This window comes from Plodia interpunctella, chromosome 18 (assembly GCF_027563975.2).
Source record: "Plodia interpunctella isolate USDA-ARS_2022_Savannah chromosome 18, ilPloInte3.2, whole genome shotgun sequence".
NCBI classification, from domain to species: domain Eukaryota; kingdom Metazoa; phylum Arthropoda; class Insecta; order Lepidoptera; family Pyralidae; genus Plodia; species Plodia interpunctella.
The window spans coordinates 1,684,153-1,707,351 of NC_071311.1; the positions used below are offsets into that span (position 1 = coordinate 1,684,153).

General features: G+C 35.6%; 2 protein-coding genes across 3 annotated transcripts in view; both read right to left on the reverse strand.

Moving 5' to 3' along the window:
- LOC128677690 (uncharacterized protein) overlaps positions 1 to 413 on the reverse strand; it is a 66,501-nt gene extending 66,088 nt beyond the window's left edge. For both annotated transcript variants that reach the window (XM_053758707.1, XM_053758706.1), the window contains exon 1: positions 199 to 413. In XM_053758707.1, coding sequence (XP_053614682.1) covers positions 199 to 300 — 102 coding nt within the window. In that variant the 5' untranslated portion in view covers positions 301 to 413. The remainder of the gene's footprint in view (positions 1 to 198) is intronic.
- Positions 414 to 1,019: 606 nt separating this feature from the next.
- LOC128677689 (uncharacterized) overlaps positions 1,020 to 23,199 on the reverse strand; it is a 38,288-nt gene continuing 16,108 nt past the window's right edge. Inside the window, exons 2-3 of the mRNA XM_053758705.1 lie at positions 1,984 to 5,414; positions 1,020 to 1,496 (exon numbers count right to left, since the gene is read on the reverse strand). Of these exons, the coding sequence (XP_053614680.1) occupies positions 1,166 to 1,496; positions 1,984 to 5,414 (3,762 nt within the window). The 3' untranslated portion in view covers positions 1,020 to 1,165. The remainder of the gene's footprint in view (positions 1,497 to 1,983; positions 5,415 to 23,199) is intronic.

Consider the following 23,199-nt stretch of genomic DNA (forward strand, 5'->3'; position numbering starts at 1 on the left):
ATACAGAGCAAACTTCAGTTTACGTGTGCTAAGTCGTGAGCAAACAAAAGGTAACCTTTAAATAAAATGTTGGTTAAAGTCACGTCACACTTTCACAATAAATTACTTTCTAATTAACACTGCTAAATTAAATGCTGAAGATCCGAATTTATCAGTGATTTACGATAAAAGATACAAATATGCGAAAATGACACTTACCGTATAGTAGGACAGCAGGCCAGCATTCTCGTCCAACACAAACCACCGATACTGCCATCCTTTCATCACATTTGTCCACTTACTTAATGAACCCTCCATCATATTTTTGACTCAAAAATAACGAAATCAAAAGTCATGGAAAATAAAAACAGTGAATTTCAATACTGCGGCAAGAGCCGAAAACCTGTCTTGCAATAAATAATCCATATGTTTGACATTTGACAGTTGGGTTGCCAGATGCAAAAAAGTTAAAATCGATTTGTTACTCGAATACTTTACTTTTGACTGATAGAAAGAATATACTTTTAATAGTGTTCATACAGGTACGTATTAAAAATAATATGTAAGATTTTATTTGACCTAGCTGCTTTTCCCGAGTGAATTTTTCTACAAACGCGGAACAGACTCGATTTTTATACAAATTTTCACTCCCCATTATAATCATCTGGGTTGATTTTTGAAAAATAAAAGTTTTGTACCTAGCCTATGTTTGAACAGGGTTATTTAACTATATGCATACCAAATTTCAAGAATGGTCCAGCGGTTTAGCCTCGAAAGCATAACAGAAAGGGAGACTTTCCCATTTATAATATATGTATTAGATTTTGGTAAATAGATTATAATATACCTACTTAATTTTGTATGAAAATAAATGTTGCAGTAACGTAATAAAAATAATAATATCTCCTATAACTAGGTACCTAATTTCTGCTGTCAGTTTAATTTGGTTTAATTCATAAGAGTTCTGAGTTCACACTCAGTAAAATTTATTTAAGTGCTAAATGAAATCGAATATTGGTATGGTAAAGAAAAATAATAAATACAGTAAAAAAGGTTCTTTATTTGTACAACCTGATTATCACTTAATAACAGACTATATGCAACATTACGCCGCCGTGTTTTTAATTTATTAATACTATATCTAAACTATTTACAAAGTTCGAATTTCGAACACCATATGTCGCCATCATTGCCTTTGTAATGATCTGCCGTGTTTTGTTTTACTATAACCAGAAGATATTGATACCTGATTGCTATCATCTTGATCTAAACTCAATCCTGATAAATCTACTAAAAATGGCACATTTTCTGAACCGTCAGCGGTCACGTCGTCGTTTTTATCAAAACTTTCAGGGACACCTTCCCCTTCTATTGCAAGTTTCTCGATGTCTTTGCTCAATGAATTGTTTTCAGCTGCTTCCACGAACGCGTTCGACAGTTCTCCATTGAGTTTATTGACGTTGCCTGTTGATATGTCGTACATATAAATTTCCCTGTCCTCTGTTGATTTTTCATTCCTGTAAATAAAATTTATAATTACATAATTTGATTTTTTGTAGTTACACTCTATATGCGATGAGACAATGACTTTGTATTGACTGAAATCTCCTTGCAAGATAATACGCAATAGTATTCTAAAATACCCAGTAATGATATCAAACTCAATGCTCAGTTTTTTATCAAGGGACTATAAATCGATATTGCAATACTGCCCTTTTTAAATGATACGATTAAATTTAAGAAATGATAAAAAAAATGGTTGCCTGTAAAGTCGGTTTTACGGGCGAAGATTTTACGTGACAACGTCTTTTTACGCGCGCGGCAGACCGATCATAGTTGAGTGGGAGAGAGACGCAAGGCATTCGGCGGGCCTCTCTCTCGTTCGGTGACTCATCGTAACGTTACCGGGCGTTACACTTTTTCATAAGTGACTCCCAGCCGCAACCTAATTTAAGACGTTGTCACGTCAAAAGTGTAAAAATGTAGTGTAGTTGTTGAGCTTACCCAGTCACAAGAAGAATGACGGACTGAAGGTCTGTTGCTGTTTTTTTCTCAACTTCCAACCATTTTTGAAAATTATCTGTAGTTGGTCGTTTTAACAAATCTTGCAAGCTATCCCCCGCTACAAATTTAATTCCTTTTAATGTGTTACTGGTAGCCCTTTCAGCCCTTGTATGATCTTTTGTTAAATCTGCAGTTTCTACAGGAGCCAAAACAACCACAGATGTTACTTTTCTTCCTTTTAGAATATCCGGTAAAGGAAATTGATTGCCGCTTACTTTCAATGGTAAATATCTGTTGTATTTTTTATCATTTAAAGCGACAGGTTCGACCTGAGTAGCATCCTCTTTCACGTATTCTTTAGCGATATTCTGTCCCTCAGCTGTTTTTGGATCAAAATGAACAACTTTCATTTCCACAGCTTGTTTCTGTGACTGGGGCGGAGCGACATATGTAGGCACATTCTCAGAAGCAGCTATGTCTTGATCATCATCAATATCTTCGTCTATTCTAGACTCAATTTGATCACCATTGGGTTTTACAATAACTGGCTTGAGTTCAGTGGAAGAAATTTGTTGAGCTCCTCCAGCACTGAAAAAGTTTGCTAGTTGATCTGGAGGTAGTGATTCCAAAGGAGTATCTCCTACTTTATCGTAGTCCAATATACTAATATCGGCATTATCTAAAATTCCCGAAGATAAAAGCTGCTGACGTAAATCATCTGGAACTTCATCAGGCAACTCAATCTGAGGCTTTTTCTTTTTCTTTTCTTCCTTCTTCGGTTCTTGTGTTGAGCTTATAGAGTTGGCAGTGGTTGAGGAGTATTTTTGTGTAGTTGGTTTGATTTCTACAGTTCTAGAGGTTGACTGGTAATAAGCAGGTGATGGTGTGCTTGTAACGTAATTGGTCTGTGACCTTGATCTTTCTTGTACGTATTGTGATTTAGGAGATGTGACCTGAATGGTTTGTTGGTAGTTCAAATTCTGTTGGTTTTGTGCTTCACGATAGTTTTGTTCATACTGATTTTGTAGTTGTTGATGCTGCTGATGTTGGTGCTGTTGTTGTTGTTGTTGCTGACGTTGTTGTTGCTGCTGCTGTTGCGCTATTAATAATTGCGTTTGAAGACGCTGTATTTCTTCTTGTTGTTTCTTCACATTTTCTGCCAGTTGTTGTCTTACTTGTTCTTGTTCAGCATCGTAGAATTGTTGTTGTTCTTTCTGTTGCAGCTGATGATACTGTTGTACTGGTTGAGTTGCAGTTGGCGTGGGCTGGGTTGGTCCACTCAAACTACTGTAATTTGGTTGTTCGTTACTATTAATAGTTATATGCTGTTCATACTTGGATATTGAAGGCACAAATTCTCCACCTTGTGGTACAAACTGTCCTACATTTTGCTGATGTTGAAGATTTGCTTGCTCTTCGAAACTATTTTGTTGATTTCCAAATGGTCTTGCCGTTTGACTAACTGGTTGGTGGACTTGGGGCCTTTCGGATGAAGCCACTTGCTGAAGGAATTGATGTGTTGCTGGAGTAGGAGAAGGTTGGGCATGGAAATTAAATAGAGGTGGAGACGATGGTTGCGGAAGGAATTGGTGTTGTGGAATTGGGGACGGTGAAGGGGAACTTGAAAATGACGGCTTGTGCTGAAGAGGTAGTTGAGGAGTTGGTTGTGGTAATATTTGAGGTCCTTGATGAAATCCGAACTGTTGATGAGATTGTGACTGTTGTTGGAATTGAGGACGATTGTCTTCGATTTTTGGAGGTGATGGTTTTAAGTTGAAAAACGGTGGTCTGCTGGGATTCACGGGGAAAGATTGCTGCGAATCAACGAAATGTTGTGGTGGCCTTTGTTGAGGCAATTGTTGATTTAAAGGTATAAATTGGGGACGTGTGTGCTCTTCAAATTGTGCTGGAACCGGGCTAGGACTTGGACGGGATAGGAAATTTAAATTCTGTGGTTTCCTGTTTGGAACAAATTGTTCTTTTGGAGGATCAACTTGGTCAGTAGTAATGGTATGATAATTTTCTTGCAAATACTTAGCTTCATCAAAGAATGGTTTTGATTGTGGCTGCGGCTGGTGAAATGGTCTTTGAGGTCCTGTGTGGAAACTGGTTCGTGGGGGGCCATTTATGTGGGGACGTGGAGCAAAAGATGGAGGGCTTGGACGCTGATGGAATGTAGGAGGTGGATTATTGGGTCTTGGGAAGGATGGGAATGTTGGTCCTGAAACTGACGGCGCGTTATTGTTAAAATGAGCGATAGGCCCAGGAGAAGCACTAGATGGATGTGAGTTGGGATTTGGGCTTAATGATGGTGTAGGTCCGAATGTATTTTGACGATTCACTTGTTGCTGAAATCTAAATGGCGCCACTGACGGGCTTTGACGTGGAAGCTGTTGTTCATTTGGTAAGTATTGTGGTTGAAATTGAATGCGGCTTTGTGCATGTTGGGACACTGGTCTATAGGTTTGTGGTGTAGGGTGATTTGCTACTGGTCTTGTCTGTGACTCGTGGTTTTGCAGCTTAGGTGAAGCGGATCTTTGTAGCGGGGGGTGGCTTGGTGACGGATTTGGAAAAGCTATCGCTGGTCTTGGAGCCGTTTCCTCATGACCCTCTGAGATACTTTCTCGTCTATCACTATAATGATGACCTTCATTACCGAAAGTAATTTTGACGCTACTATCACTATGATAAACTTCAGATTCTGGTTTGATTATAGCTCGTAAAGTAGTTGTTTGAACGGGTGCATAAAGTGGTTCTGGTGTCACAGTGACATAATCTTCATGGTGATGGTCATCTTCATCGTTTGTAGGGGGAGTGATAGCAGGAATAGGCTTTTCGTAAATAACTTTATCTTTTGAGTGAGGGTCTTTGCTGTATTTCACATAGAACACGTGAACAGGTTCTTTCTTTTTCTTTGGTGCAGGTGTTGGTGGCGGTGCGGGAAGGGTTTCATTAGATTCTTTGATAATAATTTCAATGATAGGTTCGGGAGCTTCATAATAATGAGGATGAGCTGGTTCGTGACTGTACAAAGGAGCTGTAGGTAGAGATCCGTAAGGTGGTCCATAAGTTCCTTCAGCAGCGTTGTCGTGCACATTAAGTATTTTAGGTTGTGCATAGATTTCATTCTTGTTAACCCCAACATCATCTAAGTTATCAAGATTAGGATCATAGAGTGGATCCTTCTGAGAATATTGAACAACTGGTTCCATTTGTACAGCGTAAGGTGGTAGTTTTCCGCCATTTGTTGGTACATGAGTGATTCTGCGGCTGCTTGTTAGTGCTCTGAAGTGAGTCACTCTTGAATGCGGAAGTACCAACGAGTATTGTAGATTTTGTGGTGTTCGTATGTTTTCTAGTTGTCGTTTCGGTTTAGATTTTGCTGTAGAATTCTTGGCATGTGTCAGGCTGAGCACAGCCAGGGCTGTGACCTGAAACAATGAAAAGATCAAATTAGATTACAAAGTAAATCGATAATTTTAATATTTAGATATTCTAATCGATATGCAAAAACCAATCGCAACATTGCCATTTAAAAAAAATAATATCTTGCGTTCATGCTTGGCACAAGTTTTGAGTTGTGCAGAAGGCGGTAATTTAAAAATAAATGATGTTAAAAATCTCCTCATTTTAAAAAATATCGGATCATTTAAATAAGATCGGATTAAAAAAATCGAATGAAAGATAGACGCTACGTAATATGTATATAAAGGTGGGAACAATCATATCAATGCAAAAATCCCAACGTGACAATAATTTAGAAAATATATTATATTAGACAAAATAAGATAAGGCTAAAAAATAATCTAGACAAATAATTTGCTACATTATGTACCTAAGTAACTAATAAGTAAACAATTTTATTTGTAAATATTTTAGTTTTTTATTCTACAATGTAATCACCTACCAATTTTGGTGGACACTGTTTTAGTAAATTGTGACTATATATTGCGTAGGTAATGAATTTATTTGGTTTACAATTTTTTTTAAGTTTTCAAAAATAAATGACATATATTGACATTACGTAATGATAAAGTTAGTGATAAGATTTGCGCCCCTTGCCGGCACTATTACCGACAGATGCCGACGCGAATGCGAATGTGCGTAGATTATATTTACCGCAAAGAAAAACCAGCGATGTACACCGAATTTGCCAAAGTTTGGCAAAATGCACCGCGACAGTGTGTAGCCGGCGTTATACTGGATATATACCGGAATGAATGAATATTGCGCAGTTTGTATGTAACAAGTGTAAGAGCTTTTATTTACCGCAATGAAAAACCAGTAATGTACGACGAAACCGCAAAAAACTGGCGAACTGTTTGAAATGGTGTTTGAAATTTGAATGCATAAAGCGATTTAAAAAAAAACCGTGACATTGAGAGTACAATTCGACCGCCATTTCGTCACGCCATAGCTATGAGTGAGCACCTAGTTGGTATTTGGCTGTATTGCTGTGATAGCCAGTTATTTAAAAAAAAACTATTACATTTTCACCACTTTCTATTACGGTCAACAACATGCCAAAGGTAAGAATTTAAGGCATTTGAACTGACTACAAACATTTGTAATTATTAGTTGTGATTTCTGAGTAATAACAGGAAAAAACTTTAAAATGTCAAATGAAAAGGCGCGAGTCGTTTCATACTGTCACTATTGTAGCGGCAAAAATTGCATCCCTTCTATATACTCTGTATTCCTTCTAACACGAGTACTATCTAAGTATATGTACCTACTTTAATAGTAGTTTAGTGTTTGCTAGTAATTCTCCTAGCTCATATTAGTTATAACAAACAAGAAGCGAAAATATTAACTGGAGATGTTACCTCTATTAGCAACGTCACTTCAAATCAAACAAGTATAATATCATACATAACACGGAGAAAGTGTTTGATGTGGACAGAGGGACTTAAATGTTTGTCTTGGACTAACCTCAGAAATCGTTTTGATAAGTGATTAAGTCACAGGCGAGAGCGCTTTTGTGCTATTGATTTAATCTTATGACCACCTTGAAATTCAGAATATTTTTCAAATTACTTATTTCACTTACGACATTAGTCATATAAATGGAACATAACAATATTAGTCATATAAATGTGCAAAAATGTGATGAGGTTTGAGCGCACAAGATTGTATACCTACTCACTATCCTACTAATACATCCTTACATATTATAAAACAAAGCACCGCTTTTGTCTGTCTATTCGCGATAAACTCAAAAACTACTTTGATTCCTGAGGAAGGTTTAGATGCATAGTTTATTAATTTTTTAACCAAAGCGAAGCCGTGGAGGGCCGGTAGTACATAAATGCGAAAGTTTATGAGGATATATGTGTGCTCAACCGATGACATAAATAAAAACAGACGCAATTTGTACAAAAAATAATCAAAAAACGCCTACCACTTTTCACTTGTGGTAACCCCAAAAATTCATAGAACCCGCCACACTGCATTCCGACAATAATAAAAGTAGATCTGTTGGTAAGTATTTACTGACCAACTCTAGCTTGTTCACCTGGCACTTCCCGAATTTGGGAAGTGATGAGTATGCTGTTGAGATGGCAGTTTGAAGCTTGGGTAAACCTGTACCTAACCTACTTATTCATTTTTGTTAAGTTTTATAACTTCAAAAATAACGATATCTATCTAGTAATGAATGAATTACCAATTAATTATGTACCTGATCATGCCAAATTTTTTTAATGAGATTGATTAATATTACGTTATCTAATAGAGGAGAGGAAGAAATAGTTTCCAACATTCTGACTAATTTAAATCACTCAAATTACGTATATACTTAGGTATATTTGTATTATCTGTAATTAACATCGAGTACCGGTTTTTCTTTTTGCCCATCTGTGGTAATAAAGCTATCGTTACTGTTCTAAACTTTCAAAAAATAGAGGTTTATATAAATAATAAAATTATTATTTATATAAAAATAATGTATATGTAAATATAAAGCCATAAAAATATAATTTTTACAAACACCATATTGCCGAATCAAAAGAAGTAAAAGTTGATCTGCATGAAATTTTACGTCAGGGCCAAATTTGAAAATATTTCGAGAATTACCTAATTAATACTTATATTGTACTTGTGAATTTCGCAAAATCCAATTATGCCATGTGAATTTACAGATTGCTGTGATACAGATTACAGAAGCTGGCCCGACTTCGTACGGGGTCTTAAATTGTTTCGGGGATACATTGTCTAAATAACAGTGGAGACTGCATCAAAATTCATTGCGTGGTTTAAAAGAAGAAATACAGGCGCAACCCTGTGTCTAGAAAGAAAGTACATAAAAATACTTTTATTTTAGTCAACTTAGTCAGCAATTTACGAGTAAAGCTTTTCAAGTATATAGTTTAGATTACATACTAATCTAGTCATCATCAAATCGAGTGTGTTATTGCTAACACTGGTGTCAGATTTTTTATTCAAGTCGCCTGGGCAGACTGTTGTGACTTTTCAACTACTTACCGCTATCTAGTGGCAGGTAGTCGCATACACACTAGTGAACTAAACTATCCACCAGCGTGCAGGTTTCCTCACGATGTTTTCCTTCACCGGGAGCAAGTGGTGGTCTATGAGAACTACTATATAATGAGTCAGATTGGTATACTAACTCATATGGCACGAGTAGGATACGAACCTGAGACCTTTCGATCTGCAGGCGTTTTAACCATTTCAACACAACCGCTTCCAAGGGCATCTGACACGACTTACAATTTTCTACCACCATCTAAAGCCAGTGCGCAGGTTTCCTTATGATGTTATCCTTCACCGGATGTGGTGGTCTATGGGAACTACTATGTCAGATTGGTTTATAAAATTTAATAATTTTAAGTAAGTGCCTACATAACAATCTTACCCATGAATTAATGCTCACAATTTGGAACGAATAGGATTAGGAGACTCTCGATCATAGATCACGCCACAGTGTTACGAAATAATCCGGTGATAAAAAACCCTCATAATTTTGAATGAAACTATCGAGTTTCGAGCCGTCAAAACTGCATCTCATACGCCAATCCCACCGATATAAAAACAGTTTAAAAATCTGTGGTTAATCCCCATTTAATTATGATCAAATCTTTCAAGTGATTCAAGAGATATTATTCCGATATGTCACAATAAATTTTACAGATACAATTCATTACATTATGGCATCCAAAACTATTATTCATGTAAAACTTATTTTACATTCTTGTAACATGTGATTAATTGATGATTTCGTTATCTCACCCATTTCCATTTAGATGGAAGTGTTCAATGGGAAGCAATTTGTCTGCTTAAAGCCATATCACGTTGACGTCCATTGATGGATCAACGTAAAATTCGATGGAGTTTCGACGTACACTCAACAGCACCAAAGTTACCCTGCATGAACTTTTATGGCACGGTGATAGCGGCGAGTTTATATTGAATTTGGGTAGGTTGATGTGCTGTTGACTGTCCGTCAGTGACAAAACCTATTTAAAACAACAGAGCAATGAGGCATGGCTCTTATACTGCGTTTGCTAACTGCCAAACAGAACTGTTTAGGTGTAGCGAAGTCGGGACGGGTCGTTACTAATATTTAACAAGTTTATTTGTTAGACAAATTAAAAAAAAACTCCTTTTTTTATTTTGACTTTTGATTTTGATCAAACACATCTAAGAACCAAACCAAACCAATTTGCTATGAAATAAAAAAACCGCATCCAAATCGGTTCACCCGTTGATGAGCTATATGCCACGTAGGTACACAGAAAAACAGACACACTTAGCGGTCAAACTTATAACACCCCTCTTTTTGCGTCGGGGTTAAAAAACAACAATAATAACCATGTTATAGCATGCAGGAATCAATATTGATTAAATTAGTTTCATTCGACATTTCTTCTTACCCCAACTGATCGACAAATAAATCACGAAGTAACTTTGCAATTCAGCGCGGGAATGCTGATGAGTGATGGGCGTCTTGCCTAGGGGACCTTCTTTAGATATTTTTAATTCACAATTATTTATAAGTTATTTTTAAAATATACAGTATAGTATAGTTTTTAGTTTAAATTAATATAATTATGTGTGTATTTAAAGTAGTTCGTATAGCATATTTAATGAACTTATTCCAAAATTATTAAGTAAAAAAATGAATAGATCGGACATGACATGACTTGATTTAATATTACCTACTATATTACGTCTCCATTCGAAAATATAACAACTCGAGTGATGAAAAGTACTTAAATCATTAAGTTAATTCCTTATTAAGTGCATTAAGCTCGTAATAATCATGCATCAAGAAGTTATTTTACGACCGGAAACCGGAATTACTTATTCTTGATTCATGTAAAAAGATTAAAAATGGCAGCACGCGGACGTTACTTAAGTTAGAGTAACTAGTTAGAGTAGTTAGCATTAAGCTCGTAATAATCATGCATCAAGCAGTTATTTTACGACCGGAAACCGGATTACTTATTCTTGATTCATGTAAAAAGACTAAAGATGGCAGCACGCGAACGTTACTTAAGTTAGAGTAACTTTACATAACACTTTTCACAGTGATTGTATATGAAACGTATTTTGCATATTCACAAAAACAATAGATTTGTATATTCACACAGGCATAAATTACTAATCTATTTTATGGCAAGCCGAACGTTCATAACGAATTAAACAGATTATCTAAACCACAGATTATATAATACTAGCTTTTGTCCGCGGCTTCGCTGGCGTGATTTTCCCTTCAGTGGAATATTTAGACTCTTCAACTAATCTGGTTTCCTCATACAAACTATGAACCCCCTTTTTACCTCCTTAGAGGATGAATTTTGAAAAATCCTTTCTTAGTGCATCCCTTGACCACATAGGCTGTGCCCAAACCGCTGTGTACAGAAACTCTTTACACTTTAGCACGTAGGCTGCTAAATTTGAAGTTTCTGGACACAGCGGTTTGGGCTGTGCGTTGATATGTCAGCCAGTCATTGAGTGTCTTATAATACTTAGACTTCTAGTATCTAAACTGATACATGGAGTAACTGTAACTGTACCAGTTAGTACGTACATTTAATAAGGAAACGTGAAAGTTTAAAAATAGTTAAACAGATACAGTTTTTAAATGAACCGAAAGGTCCCTTCGTGAAGGAAAACATCGTGAGGAAACCTGCACTCTCAATTAATTAACAACAGCAACAGTGTGGAATGGAGAAGGCAATTCCTCGTAATGACCACGACCCTCACCCATGAGGAATACGACTATGAAGAGAGATTATTCACAAACTGTATCATTAAACTATGTTATATGTGAGCAGACAGAGGCCTGTGGTTCCGTCCTAGAATAGGACCACTCCATATATTCCTATTGGATGTCGTACGAGGCAACTAAGTAATAAAAAGCCATGACCGTTGCCAAGCAACAACAGCATTCCCGTCTCATTTCAGATGAGAGTTAAGGTAAGGTAGGTGGCTGAATATTTGAAATTTCTCGGTTTATTTTTAAGCTGACCACTCAACTTCACGGCGTCCAGAATGCCGACTAAAAGCGTTGACATTAAAAAGGGGGTACTAACATACTTATCCAGCATGGTGAGATCAAGCTAAGGTCGAATAAATTTGTCAAAATATACTTTTGAAAATTTCCTCACGGTCAAGTCTTCTTGTTACACTGTAACTTCAAAACAACCATTTTTTTGCATACGCATCGAAAGTTCCTCACATCATCAGCGATCTCCTCACATTGTCGTCGAAATTAAAATGGAAATGTCGACAGTGAAACATTTTATCTTCATCTATCGTGAGAGAAAAAAAAAACAATAGGTTCGGTTACATCACTTTTACATCTTTGTTTTGTTTTGTAAAGAAATGAGTGGCGAAACAAGTTTTTTTTAGGAATACAAATGATTTGCAAATCTCTGCCTCTCATCATCCAGGTTTCATTGTTAGCTGTGAAGCCCTGTCGACCTTTAAAAATATACTATTAAATTTTGAATACTCAGAGCGCCTGATCGGATTGCGATCCTATTGCTCCTGGCTCGAAGGATTAAATACTAGCGACTCGGCTCGGCTTCGTACGAGATCAATAAACCTTGGGGAATAAGCTGTCTAAATAATAGTGGCAAAATGAATAAAAAAGTGGTTAAACGGAAGAATGCTTAGATATTGCGCTGGTTACAATGTGACATGATCAGAAAATATTAATTAAAAGTTAATTTAAAATTACATCATTATTTCTTTCATTTACCTAACACTGGTGGCAGATTTTAATCAAGTCGCCTAAAGGCATCGACATGAATTTTACCGACTACCTACCGCGAGTAGTGGCAAGTAATCGCATACACACTAGTGAAATTAAACTGTCAACCAGTGTGCAGGTTTCCTCGCGATGTTTTCCTTGGATTTGTAGTGGATAGCATGCTCCTCTTTATTTATTTATATTTGCATACCTATATTCGGTAAAACGTGTAGGTCTAATTCATTTTGACATCAATTTGTCTATTTGTACTCATGTTATTGGCAAATAAATGTTTTCTTTCACCGGAAGCAAGTGGTGGCCTATATAGTACTATACAAATTTCATATGAATGGGTAAACGTGTAATAGCAACTCATCAACCAATTATCTTTAATAACACGGTGAGTGCAATGCTGAAGGGTGATAACTACTAGAATTTACTATGGTTTAGACGCCTGTATAATTCGTATAAGTACTCGTAATTTTAACCAAATTACTATAATTTTCTATGGCCACCCATAGTACTTAATTTTCCGTGTATTCAGACAATTTAATGATGAAAGTACATATCATTTTTATAAATTTCTAGCTACGCCCGGGGCTTTGATCCCTTGGGAATTTCGGGATAAAAAGTACCCCATGTATCATTAAAATTACGCAACGGATTTTGATACGCTTTTTTAAATAGATAGTGTGATTCTTGAGGAGCGGCTGGAACGGCTAGTTAAAGATAAATAGATTAATCATACAGACGTCTAAACCATATAGAGATTGCTAGTATAAAAGAATACACTCTTATGATAAAAAAACCGGGTTGCACTCCGGGAGTGCCGGCAGAAGTGAAAACTTGAATATTAACGTTGTGCATTTTTGACATATTACGAATTTTCGATCAGGATCACGTGTCCTGGCGCAAGTTTAACATTTTTACCCATCACAAAAAGTGCACAACGCCGCTAAAGAAGTTTTCACTTAAAAAAACATTGAGCAACATAAATTTCTAGAAAAAAGGTGTATCACGGAAGAGTTGATTTTCTCCAAAACTTCACCATTTAATGCTTGAGCAGCTTCTTATAGAAAAAGTCAAAAACCATTTCGTCACGCCAGAATCCTGGGTCTCTATTTTTAAAAGGTCTTGTAAAAAACGAATCAGTCTTCTAATTGGTCACGCTCACATATTATGCCCTATTATTATCATATAGCACGCGGAGTACGTGGTACCGGAGGCACGTCAAACCTTGGTTTTTTGTAGATACTTTATGCCCTATGTCCTATGCCAAACACTATGATGTACCAAAATATTTGATTAATTATATCTTATGAGTAATTTGTCAACTTGTATCAAACTTTACTTAAAAACACTTGATAAATTTTAAACAATACTAAAATGTTTAGTAATTTAAGCTGTAAAGTATTCCTATTTCATACAGGTAGGTGATCATTAAGGTCGTGTTAGAAGCCTTTAGGCGACTTGAATCTGACACCAGTGTGTGTGCATTAACACACTCGAAGAGATCAAGACTATTTTAATTTTAGCAAAATATTTATTACAAATTTGTTTTATTTTTATTCAGTACTAGCGTCTCGCCCCGGCTTCGCTCGGGTAAAATCATAATAAAAAGTAGCCTATGTCACTCCTGAAGGTTTCGCCTATCACTGTGCCAAATTTCATCAAAATCGGCCCAACAGTTTTTGATCTTATTCATTACAAACAAAAAAACAAATATTTTCTCTTTATAATATTAGTCCATACTTGAAGATGCGTAAACATTAACTTTATCCATACCCATGTATGGATAAAGTTAATGTTTACGCATCTTCAAGCGTTAAAAGATAACAATTGTTAGAATAAAATCACATAAAGACAGAAGCCAATTGTGTTGTAACCTTGTGCTGTAATTGTCTCTGTATTGTTATGAATAGAAATTTGAACATTTGTGACAATTATTTTTGGTTAATGAGAGTTATTTTGAGAAAATAAGGCAGTTATTTTAGGAATAGTCTTTCATACATCAGTTTTGAACTAAATCCACAAAAAATGGCCAAATATTATAGACAGGTAGGATAACAGACACACAGATGAATACTCTGTCTGTTTTATTCCATACTAGCTTCACAGATGGTAGGTCATCATCATGGGATGCCATCTTCGAATTGAAGTTTAAAGGTCAGCATACGGAAACCCTCGAGGCTTTGGGCCGCTATTTTCAGATGGTAGGTCGCCGCGTGATTAATTGAAGATATATATGTTTTTATGCACAGTAGCGCCATCTACTTTATAAAGCGCCGTAAAGTAATATCTTTTATGAAAGATATTCGATTTACGGACGATATGACTAGTAACTAATAGTAAATAATGTTCAATTTATATAAAAGTCAGCGTTCTAGGAATAACCGCACTACGTTGGCGATTTAGCCAATTATTCGTTTATTAAATTTTATTTCTTTATACTTTATTTGTTAAAATTAGTGTTTATTTTTAGGTAAATTTAATTTAGTCTTTATTTTGATTTATGTTATTTAGGTTTATTTTGAAGATTTATACCTAATTATACTAAGCTTTAAGTCTACTTAGTTGAGTAAACTGCAAACTTCCTCAAAGTTCAGTGAGTATTCAACCAGGTAGTAGCTTCCTCGTTGTAACCGAGCTACAGCTATTAGTGTAAACGCAGCTACTGATAGGTACAGTCAGCAACATAGGCAGTCTGTCTTTTTCTTGAGTCTGTTTTTTTCTTGAGTCTGTTTTTATCTTGAGTCTGTTTCTTTCTTGAGTCTGTCTTTTTCTTGAGTCTGCCTTTTTATTGAGTCTGCCTTTTTCTTGAGGGATAACTTATACCTAGCAATCGCCGTTTTTTTGACCTGACAAACAAATATACTATAACGCAATACAACTTTATAATGAAAGGTTAATTTAGGGCTGATTTTATTTTATTCATTTAGAGCCATCGGGTGGACGGCAGAGACCTGCCTCCATCCTTACGTCTATGATAATACTAATTTTTTAGGGTTTTTTTTACGAGACGAGACTTAGTTTCCATCTCTGTAGATGTTTATACTCAATTGTTATTACTACACCACACTTAAAAGTATTTTCAATAATAATGTGTATTTCTCAGATTTGTTTTAATCGAGTTAGGAGATAATAGTATGAAAGCAGAGCCTGGGCTCCGACGTACTACGGCGGCGAAAGCTATCGAGAAAAGATGAGATATTGTTTCTATATATATTTATTAAATTTCTTATTATTTTTTTCTTTTATTTTTTTCCAAACGAAGAACTACATATTTTGCACACTGTACTAAGCCCGCAAACAACTAACAAAGTACGCAACGAAATAACATACAATTTATGCCGTGGGAATGTTGGGAAAATAAAAATGGCCGGTGGGAATCTGGTGCTCAATGGACTGACATGGTCCGCTTCGAAGATGCTACTTTTGCTGTCAGTTGGGGCTACCTCGCTGAATAACTAGGTGCTTAGTCTACGAGTATTTAGTGATTTCTTTATCTGAGTGTGTTACCGGTTTCTTCTGTTGCCATAGAGCGTCGGAGCCCTTGGGCTCCGACGCTCTATGGCAACAGAAGAAGAAGCGGACCTTGGTCCGCTTTGCTACTTTTTCCTCGACTCGTGCAGGTCTTTGATTTGCGTTTTTAGAGAACGTATAATATCAACATTGACGACATCAAGTCAAATGCTTCTCGGGTTCAGGACCGACAATGGTTAAGACGGAAAAGCAAGTCGGAATAGTCACCCCCATTTCACATACAAAACATTTTTTGCTGAAAAGCATAATATCAGCACGTGTGCTTATCATAAGCTTTTATCTAGTTTTCCATGTGTATTTGTTCATAATCAAATCTTGCACGGTTAAATCCCAACTAATATTATAAATGCGAAAATAATTATATTTGTTTCCTCTTCACGCTTTATCTACTCAACCAATCTTCTTGAAATTCAGCATAAGTATATACAGTTAGAAGTAGGTACGGGGAAGGACTTAGGGTACCTTTTATTCCGGAAACATTAATGTTCCCGTAGGAAATCACAGCGGGCGAAGCTGCTGTTAAAAGCCAGTAAAAAAATAACTAAGGTATTCTAATAGTTAAGTGCTGATTTACCTACAAAAGTCTTTCGCCTTCAAAAGTCAATTAAGTAAGCTAAATTTATGTTTATTAGTATTTAAATACCCATTAATCAGATTTAGCTAAAGATTAGCCTAATAACAGCTCCACACTGTCGCCGAACTCAGACACAGCCGACGCGAATGCGTGAACATTGCGTAATTTATATTAATGCTTTTATTTACCGCAATGAAAAACCAGCAATGTATGTACCGAATCCGAACTGTTCGTCGACCGGCGTGGTGCCGGCATAAAAATCGGTTGGTACAAATTCAATGTCGATTGTGGTCAACAGATCTAAAAGTGAATGTAACACGAGCAGAATCACAATTTCATATGCAACTCCGACGTAATGGGCATGTCATTACGTTCTATTTTAGAATCTAATGACCGGTAGTTTAAGAGTTTTGTTTTTGTAATGTTACTTATACTTATGTCATAGTTATCTGTTGCTACAGCTACATACAGAGTCATCGGTAGTAAGTAGGAATATAACGTTATAATTCAAGAAATCCGTACTAATATTATTATTAAAGTCTGCCTATCTGTCTGTTCCGCTTTCACGACTAAAACGCTGGATCGATTTTGATGAAATTTGGTATGCATGTAAATAAAATATAATTAAATATATTAGGACAAATCACACAGATTGAGCTAGCTCCAAAGTAAGTTCGAGACTTGTGTTATGGGATACTAACTTCCCTAACAACGAAACAACAAACTAACAACGATACTATATTTTATAACAAATACATATATAGATAAACATTCAAGATCCGGGCCAATCAGAAACAGATCATTTTCCATCATTACCCGATCTTCCCAATTGTCAATTGTGGGGGCTGAAATTACAAGCGGCCGAAGCCGCGGGAAAGTGCTAGTATGTTATACAATATCGAATTAACGTAGTTAACAGTGTTATGAGTTTTTAGATTTTAGGATAATAATACAAAAGTCGAATATTATTTTTAAAATCATAAGATGGTTAAACTTACATATGCTTCTCAATTTTCTGTTACACAAATCCGTCCCTAAACTGAGAGGAGTTGAGTTATTATTAATACATCAAAAAGCTTTTGTGTTAAATTTAATCTATTGAGTGACAATACATTCGGTAAAAATATATGTCACGTTTTATTTCGTCGCTATGTCATAGAGTTGTGAATAGTGACGTCAAATTAACGACTGTTTAACTATCGATAGTTGACCTCGATAATCAGTATATCGATAGGTCCCGTGATTACAGAACTATCTAGTCTCTTTTTAATCCCTTTTTGCATCGTGCTAACCTCTTCCGCGTTCTTGAAAAGTGTGTACAATTTTACCGATAGTGGTTCCGAAGACATCAGTATTACTGTCGATAAAGCGTAATACTATCGATACATTTTAGATCTATCGACACGCCTATCGATATTTCCACTATTGCCACAATATCGATAGTTTATGTATTGACCTATCGACCGGCAACAATATGAATGAATGGATGTCATCAATCATTTCAAACACGTATGTCATAGACCAACTACCGATTGTTAGAAAAAAGTCCATCTGTCATGCATTGGAACTTCAATTCATTAATCAAACACATGTCAAAGAACTTTTCTTTGGAACGAAAATATTTTTATCGTGCTGCATTGTTTTCCTGTTCATATTTTTTACTATCCATACATGATTTCAATGAAATGCAATTAAACCAATTAAATTTTAATTTAATAAAACGCTTGTGTACGCTTTATTAGATTATTACGGCATATTATTCCGTCAACACTTATTCTTACGTAACACATTTTTGTAATAAATACGTAAGCAAGTGAAATAAGAAACTTTATTATGCCGTATGCGTATGCGCCAATAAGGGACAAGACGCCCTGTCAGTTAAAGCTAATAAATTCCCAAATAGGGTTGGCAACAGGCAGACGGCCGGCTGTGAAACCACGGCCAGCCAAATCTTTAAAAAGATAAGTGAAAAAACACTTGAATAATTGTTTTTCAAATAAATATTTTTTATTATAATTTTTTTCTTTTTTATTCGCAATGGTACCTAGAATAAAACGTGTACATATTTCATTGTATGGACTTTATAATAGGCACCATGTGATAATAATTGATGTTAACTTATATTCAGAAAATTAAAAAAAATGTTTTGATTAAACGAGTGGATAGTTGGTCTGTCTGTACGTTCATTATGTAATATCCAAGTGTGAAAGGTTAAATGGTAATTAATGTGATTGCTGGTTGGATTTAGTAATTAAGCAATTAAAAGAAAATTATGTAGTTTTTGTGGTTATTTATTTAACTTGTGAATGTGAAATGAGATACGTACCGTTCATTAATTTACCCAAATTACGAATTATTTTCTGTACTTTAATATCACACAAGGCAATTAAAAAAAAAAATCTTGTCAGTTTTCAATTTAAGCAGACAATCTGTGATGAAAAGCCTTAAAATATGACTCGTTCCATGAGAGAATACAAAAAAAAACACCGAGAATGTATATGGGAACAAATAGTAGAATACATCAGATCATTTGAAGGGTTATAACGAATAATTAAAGTAAATCTAGAGAACAAAACATCTCGTCAACACACACTTCACGCCTCAGACAATTAAACTGTCTGAATGTCAATCAAAAATTAAATAATAGTGTACGAGACGAATATCAGTTATTCCGATACTTTGTACTTTCACAACAACAGAACAACCAAATAAGATTCATTTAAAATTCGCCGTTATTCTGACTACATTAGAGTATATAATACTATGAAGGATCGGTTGATAGTTGGCCGCATAGGGTCAGGTGTTTTTTTTATATAACTTTCAATTTGATATGCGTAGGCCTGTGTGAAAATTAAGTAATTTTATAAGGAACTAATGCACTTCATGTGTGGGCTATGCATTTATATTAGGTATAAATAAAGTACTTATTACTCATTCATATTGAGTGTGTTATTGCTAACACTGGTATCAGATATTATTTCAGTCACCTAAAGGGATCTGACATGACTTTTACGACTACCCACAACCAACTAGTGGTATGTAGTCTCATACGAAGTGAACTAAACTTTCCACCAATGTGCAGGTTTCCTCACGATGTTTTTCTTTACCGGAAGCAAGTTGTAGAGAAAACTACTATACATGAGTCAGATTGGTATACAAACTCATATGGCAAGAGTAGGATATGAACCTGGAACCTTTCGATCATAGAGGGACGGCCACCGCGTCATAATACCTACTCGCTGCAACCATAGATAGGTTTAGGTACGTCCAGGTTTTTTCCCAAACAGTCCGGCGCAAACTCAACTGTTAAATGAATTTGCGGCGGACTTTTTCAACCCGACGTAAATTCTAGTTTTGAATGTGTGGCGTGCTCACATATATAAATATCATAACATATATACTTATTTATATATGTGGGCACGCCACAAAGGTTTTAGGTTTTTTAATTTTTGTTAGAGAGATTTGATCCAATTGATGTACTTGATCTAATAACATAAACAGTCGTAAAGTTTGACGTCAATAAGTGATGTATATCATCCTAAATTGAATAAAGAATTTTGAATTTGAATTTGAAGTGTTCTCAGTTACCAGTTGCAAGGGAATTTGGGCATTTACAAATATTTTCAAAAAATGGAATGTTAATTTTGTACAGTAAGCATATTTCTTTTAAACATAAATGTTTATATGTCCAGTATTAATGGTACTCCACGGTGGTGGGATATCGAGGGGAAACATCAAAAATATTTAAAAATACCTACTTACGATGGAACGTTTCCGAAATTTCCATCGACACACCGCAGTTGAGAATAGTTGTAATCTAAGTAGTGCCATAAAAAAAGCCACATACAACTATCTCGACATTCCGAGACACAATACCGGACCGCAGACCGGATCCGCCGGACCGGCTCGGACATGTCCGGTAGGAACAGTCATAGTTTCCATCTTCTAATAATAGTTTAGCACTCTCGCGTTGCATTAGGATCTATACTGCTTGATGAGATGCTTTTTGAGTTTCTTGATTCCTAAATAACTTCCGGACGACTTACCGATTATTGCAATTTATCTGTCATTTTAATTACTATGAAGCAGACAAACAGATATGCGACCGGCCCACTATATGGGAAGTGGTTACTAGGGGTGTCATTATGTTACGTAGTCAAGATATCATTCGATCGAAATATTTGTTCTAATTAAAATAGAAAATCTTAGTATTCACAATATTTTGGTAATTTTTTTTGTGGTGTAATGGTTGAGACGCCCGCCTGTGGATCGAAAGGTTACAGGTTCGAATCCCACTCGTGCTACATGAGTTTGTATACCAATCTGACTCATGTATAGTAGTTTTCATCGACCACCACTTGCTTCCGGTGAAGGAAAACATCGTGAGGAAACCTGCACACTGGTTGATTCTTATTAACTTGTGTGTGAAATGGAGAAGGCAATGGCAAACCACTCCATTAATAATGCCAAGAAAGTTATTGTGTGTGTTTCATTCCACGTAATAACCACGACCCTCAGCCATGAGGAATAAGACTATGAAGTCTGAAGGTAATTTGGCAAACAAATAGGTTAAATAATACTTCGTGAGAGCGTAGTCGTGATTTGATTGCAGCGAAACTTGACTTTCAGAACTAAGACTGAATCCACAACATAAGCGGAAGCGTATAATACTGCTTTATTTATAACACAGACCATGAGTGGTCTGTGACCTGCGGTTATGCATTAAAACATGGTTCCAACAAAATTAAGTCTTCTTAAAAATAGATTCATTAAGTCAAACATCGTTACCATTTCGATAATTTCTTATTTTATAGTAAAACCTAATGTTTTTTTTTTAAATTTATATAGTATAAATAGTGGACGTAACCCCATATGAATATATCTTTATTAATGCCAGACGTCATTTTTCTAAGCTGCAAACAATTCCTGAACAAACATAACCGCATGGGAGCCAACAGGCGGAGACCGAGCAAGCCAAGAACCAGATGGCGAGATGACTTGGAAGATTTTTAACACACTACCGGACCAAATGGAAAGAATGGAGACATTTCCTCAGCAGTGAGATTTTTTAAAGAATCTTTAAATAAAAAATAAAAAATATATAAAAAATTGCTATCCTAAACCTACGAAAATTCCGCTTCTTGCTATTACTTTAGTAGCAACCTCAGGTCGTCGTGAGTCCTCTTCATGTCTAGTGTACGGAGACAACCTTAGGGCATGTTCACACCTGCTTTCCTGCAATTTCTATTTCGTCTATTTTCTACACGATATAAATTTCTATTAATGTAGTACCGTTTAAAAACATCCATACTGATATTTAAAATGCGAAAGTCTGTCTGTCTTTATATTACAGCTGCCTGCCTGACGTCAACACTCTTTGGGGATGCTATTGTCGCCATATCAGGGAGTTTTTCCTACTCCATACAAACGTATGACGTTTGCTAAACTGGATCTAATCTAATTGGATCAGGTCGACTGATTATCAAATTTAAGTCATCTATCTGCTGAGGTATTTTAGGTGTCAAATTTTCATGATTTCATTCGCCGGTAATCAATTAATTAATTAATAAGTTTTTTTGTGCTTGTGAGGCTTATTGGAGTCCTTCCAGGGAGTCGCGCGACCACCAGAAGACACACAATCAGTAGTGATATAACGCTAAACTTTTTAATTCGATGGGTCTGACATGTCTTAAAGACAAAAGCCCCAAAATAAACAATGATATTAATAAAAATATTGTTTACAACACAATGTTCTTCATTATATTTCTGAACGGAAATTAAAGTCAATTGCTCAAAAACAATGTTCAACAAGGAAGTCCCATTGTAAATTCTCGCTAGCAGATAACTGCGCGCGCATTCACTTTTACTATAGATTATATCTTTATAATTAATCTGTACATGTTTGGGATCGCCACACTGATGTTATATAGTGATGTTTGACTAGGCTGTATGCTATTACGTAATTATTACATTTAAAAATGTAAGCCTTTGATTGTTTGTTTGAAATAACTTTTTCCACATAACAAAACACAAAGAAAGTCCAGAAATTAAAGAGAAAACTGAATGGCACGAATGAACTTAAATCATTTGTACATATTTTTTACAAGCGCTTATTTAACTTGGAATGTATGTCGCTATGTCCCTATGTCTCGGATGGAATCTTGCAATTCAATTTTGAAGCAGATATTTTCAACCGATTGAGCTGAAATTTTGTAAGCACGTTTAGTTTGGATGACAATGAATTATTACTATAAGCATGACAAGAAGGAGCACCCACAGGAACGGTTTCAGACGTGGCAACTCCTCAACGGCTTACTGCAAGGACATGATTATTTTGTCACGCATTGAATGTAATATGATCTGTCTGACAACAATATAAACATTGTGTCAAAAAGGACATTTTTGTAAAAAATCTTATTTATACACATTAAATTATAATAGGAAAAAATTGCTTTTCTAAAAACAAAACAATCTAAGACCGTTTAATGGAACAGACACACATAATGAGCAAAACAATAAATTTGGGTCAGTAATGTTGTCTGTCTCGTTACAAAGAACTACTAAAAGAAATCTGACGTAACAGAGTGCCTCTGTGTTTTGACATAATAGTTTTAGACAATTAGTCATTTTGTTATTTACTCGTTTGCGTTTTGCCTAAAAACAAAAGACTGTTAATTACTAGTTGTAGACCTCGCGAACACATATATTATTACAAAATTCTGAATATATCAAAAACGATTAAACCGATTTTGATGCCCCATGAACTTAAAAATTCTATTGACAGATCCTATATACCTTTTTAATTTCATCATAATCAAACCAACGGTTCGAAAATTACAAACAAACAAACATACAAAAAATGTATTTTTGCCCCAAGTTG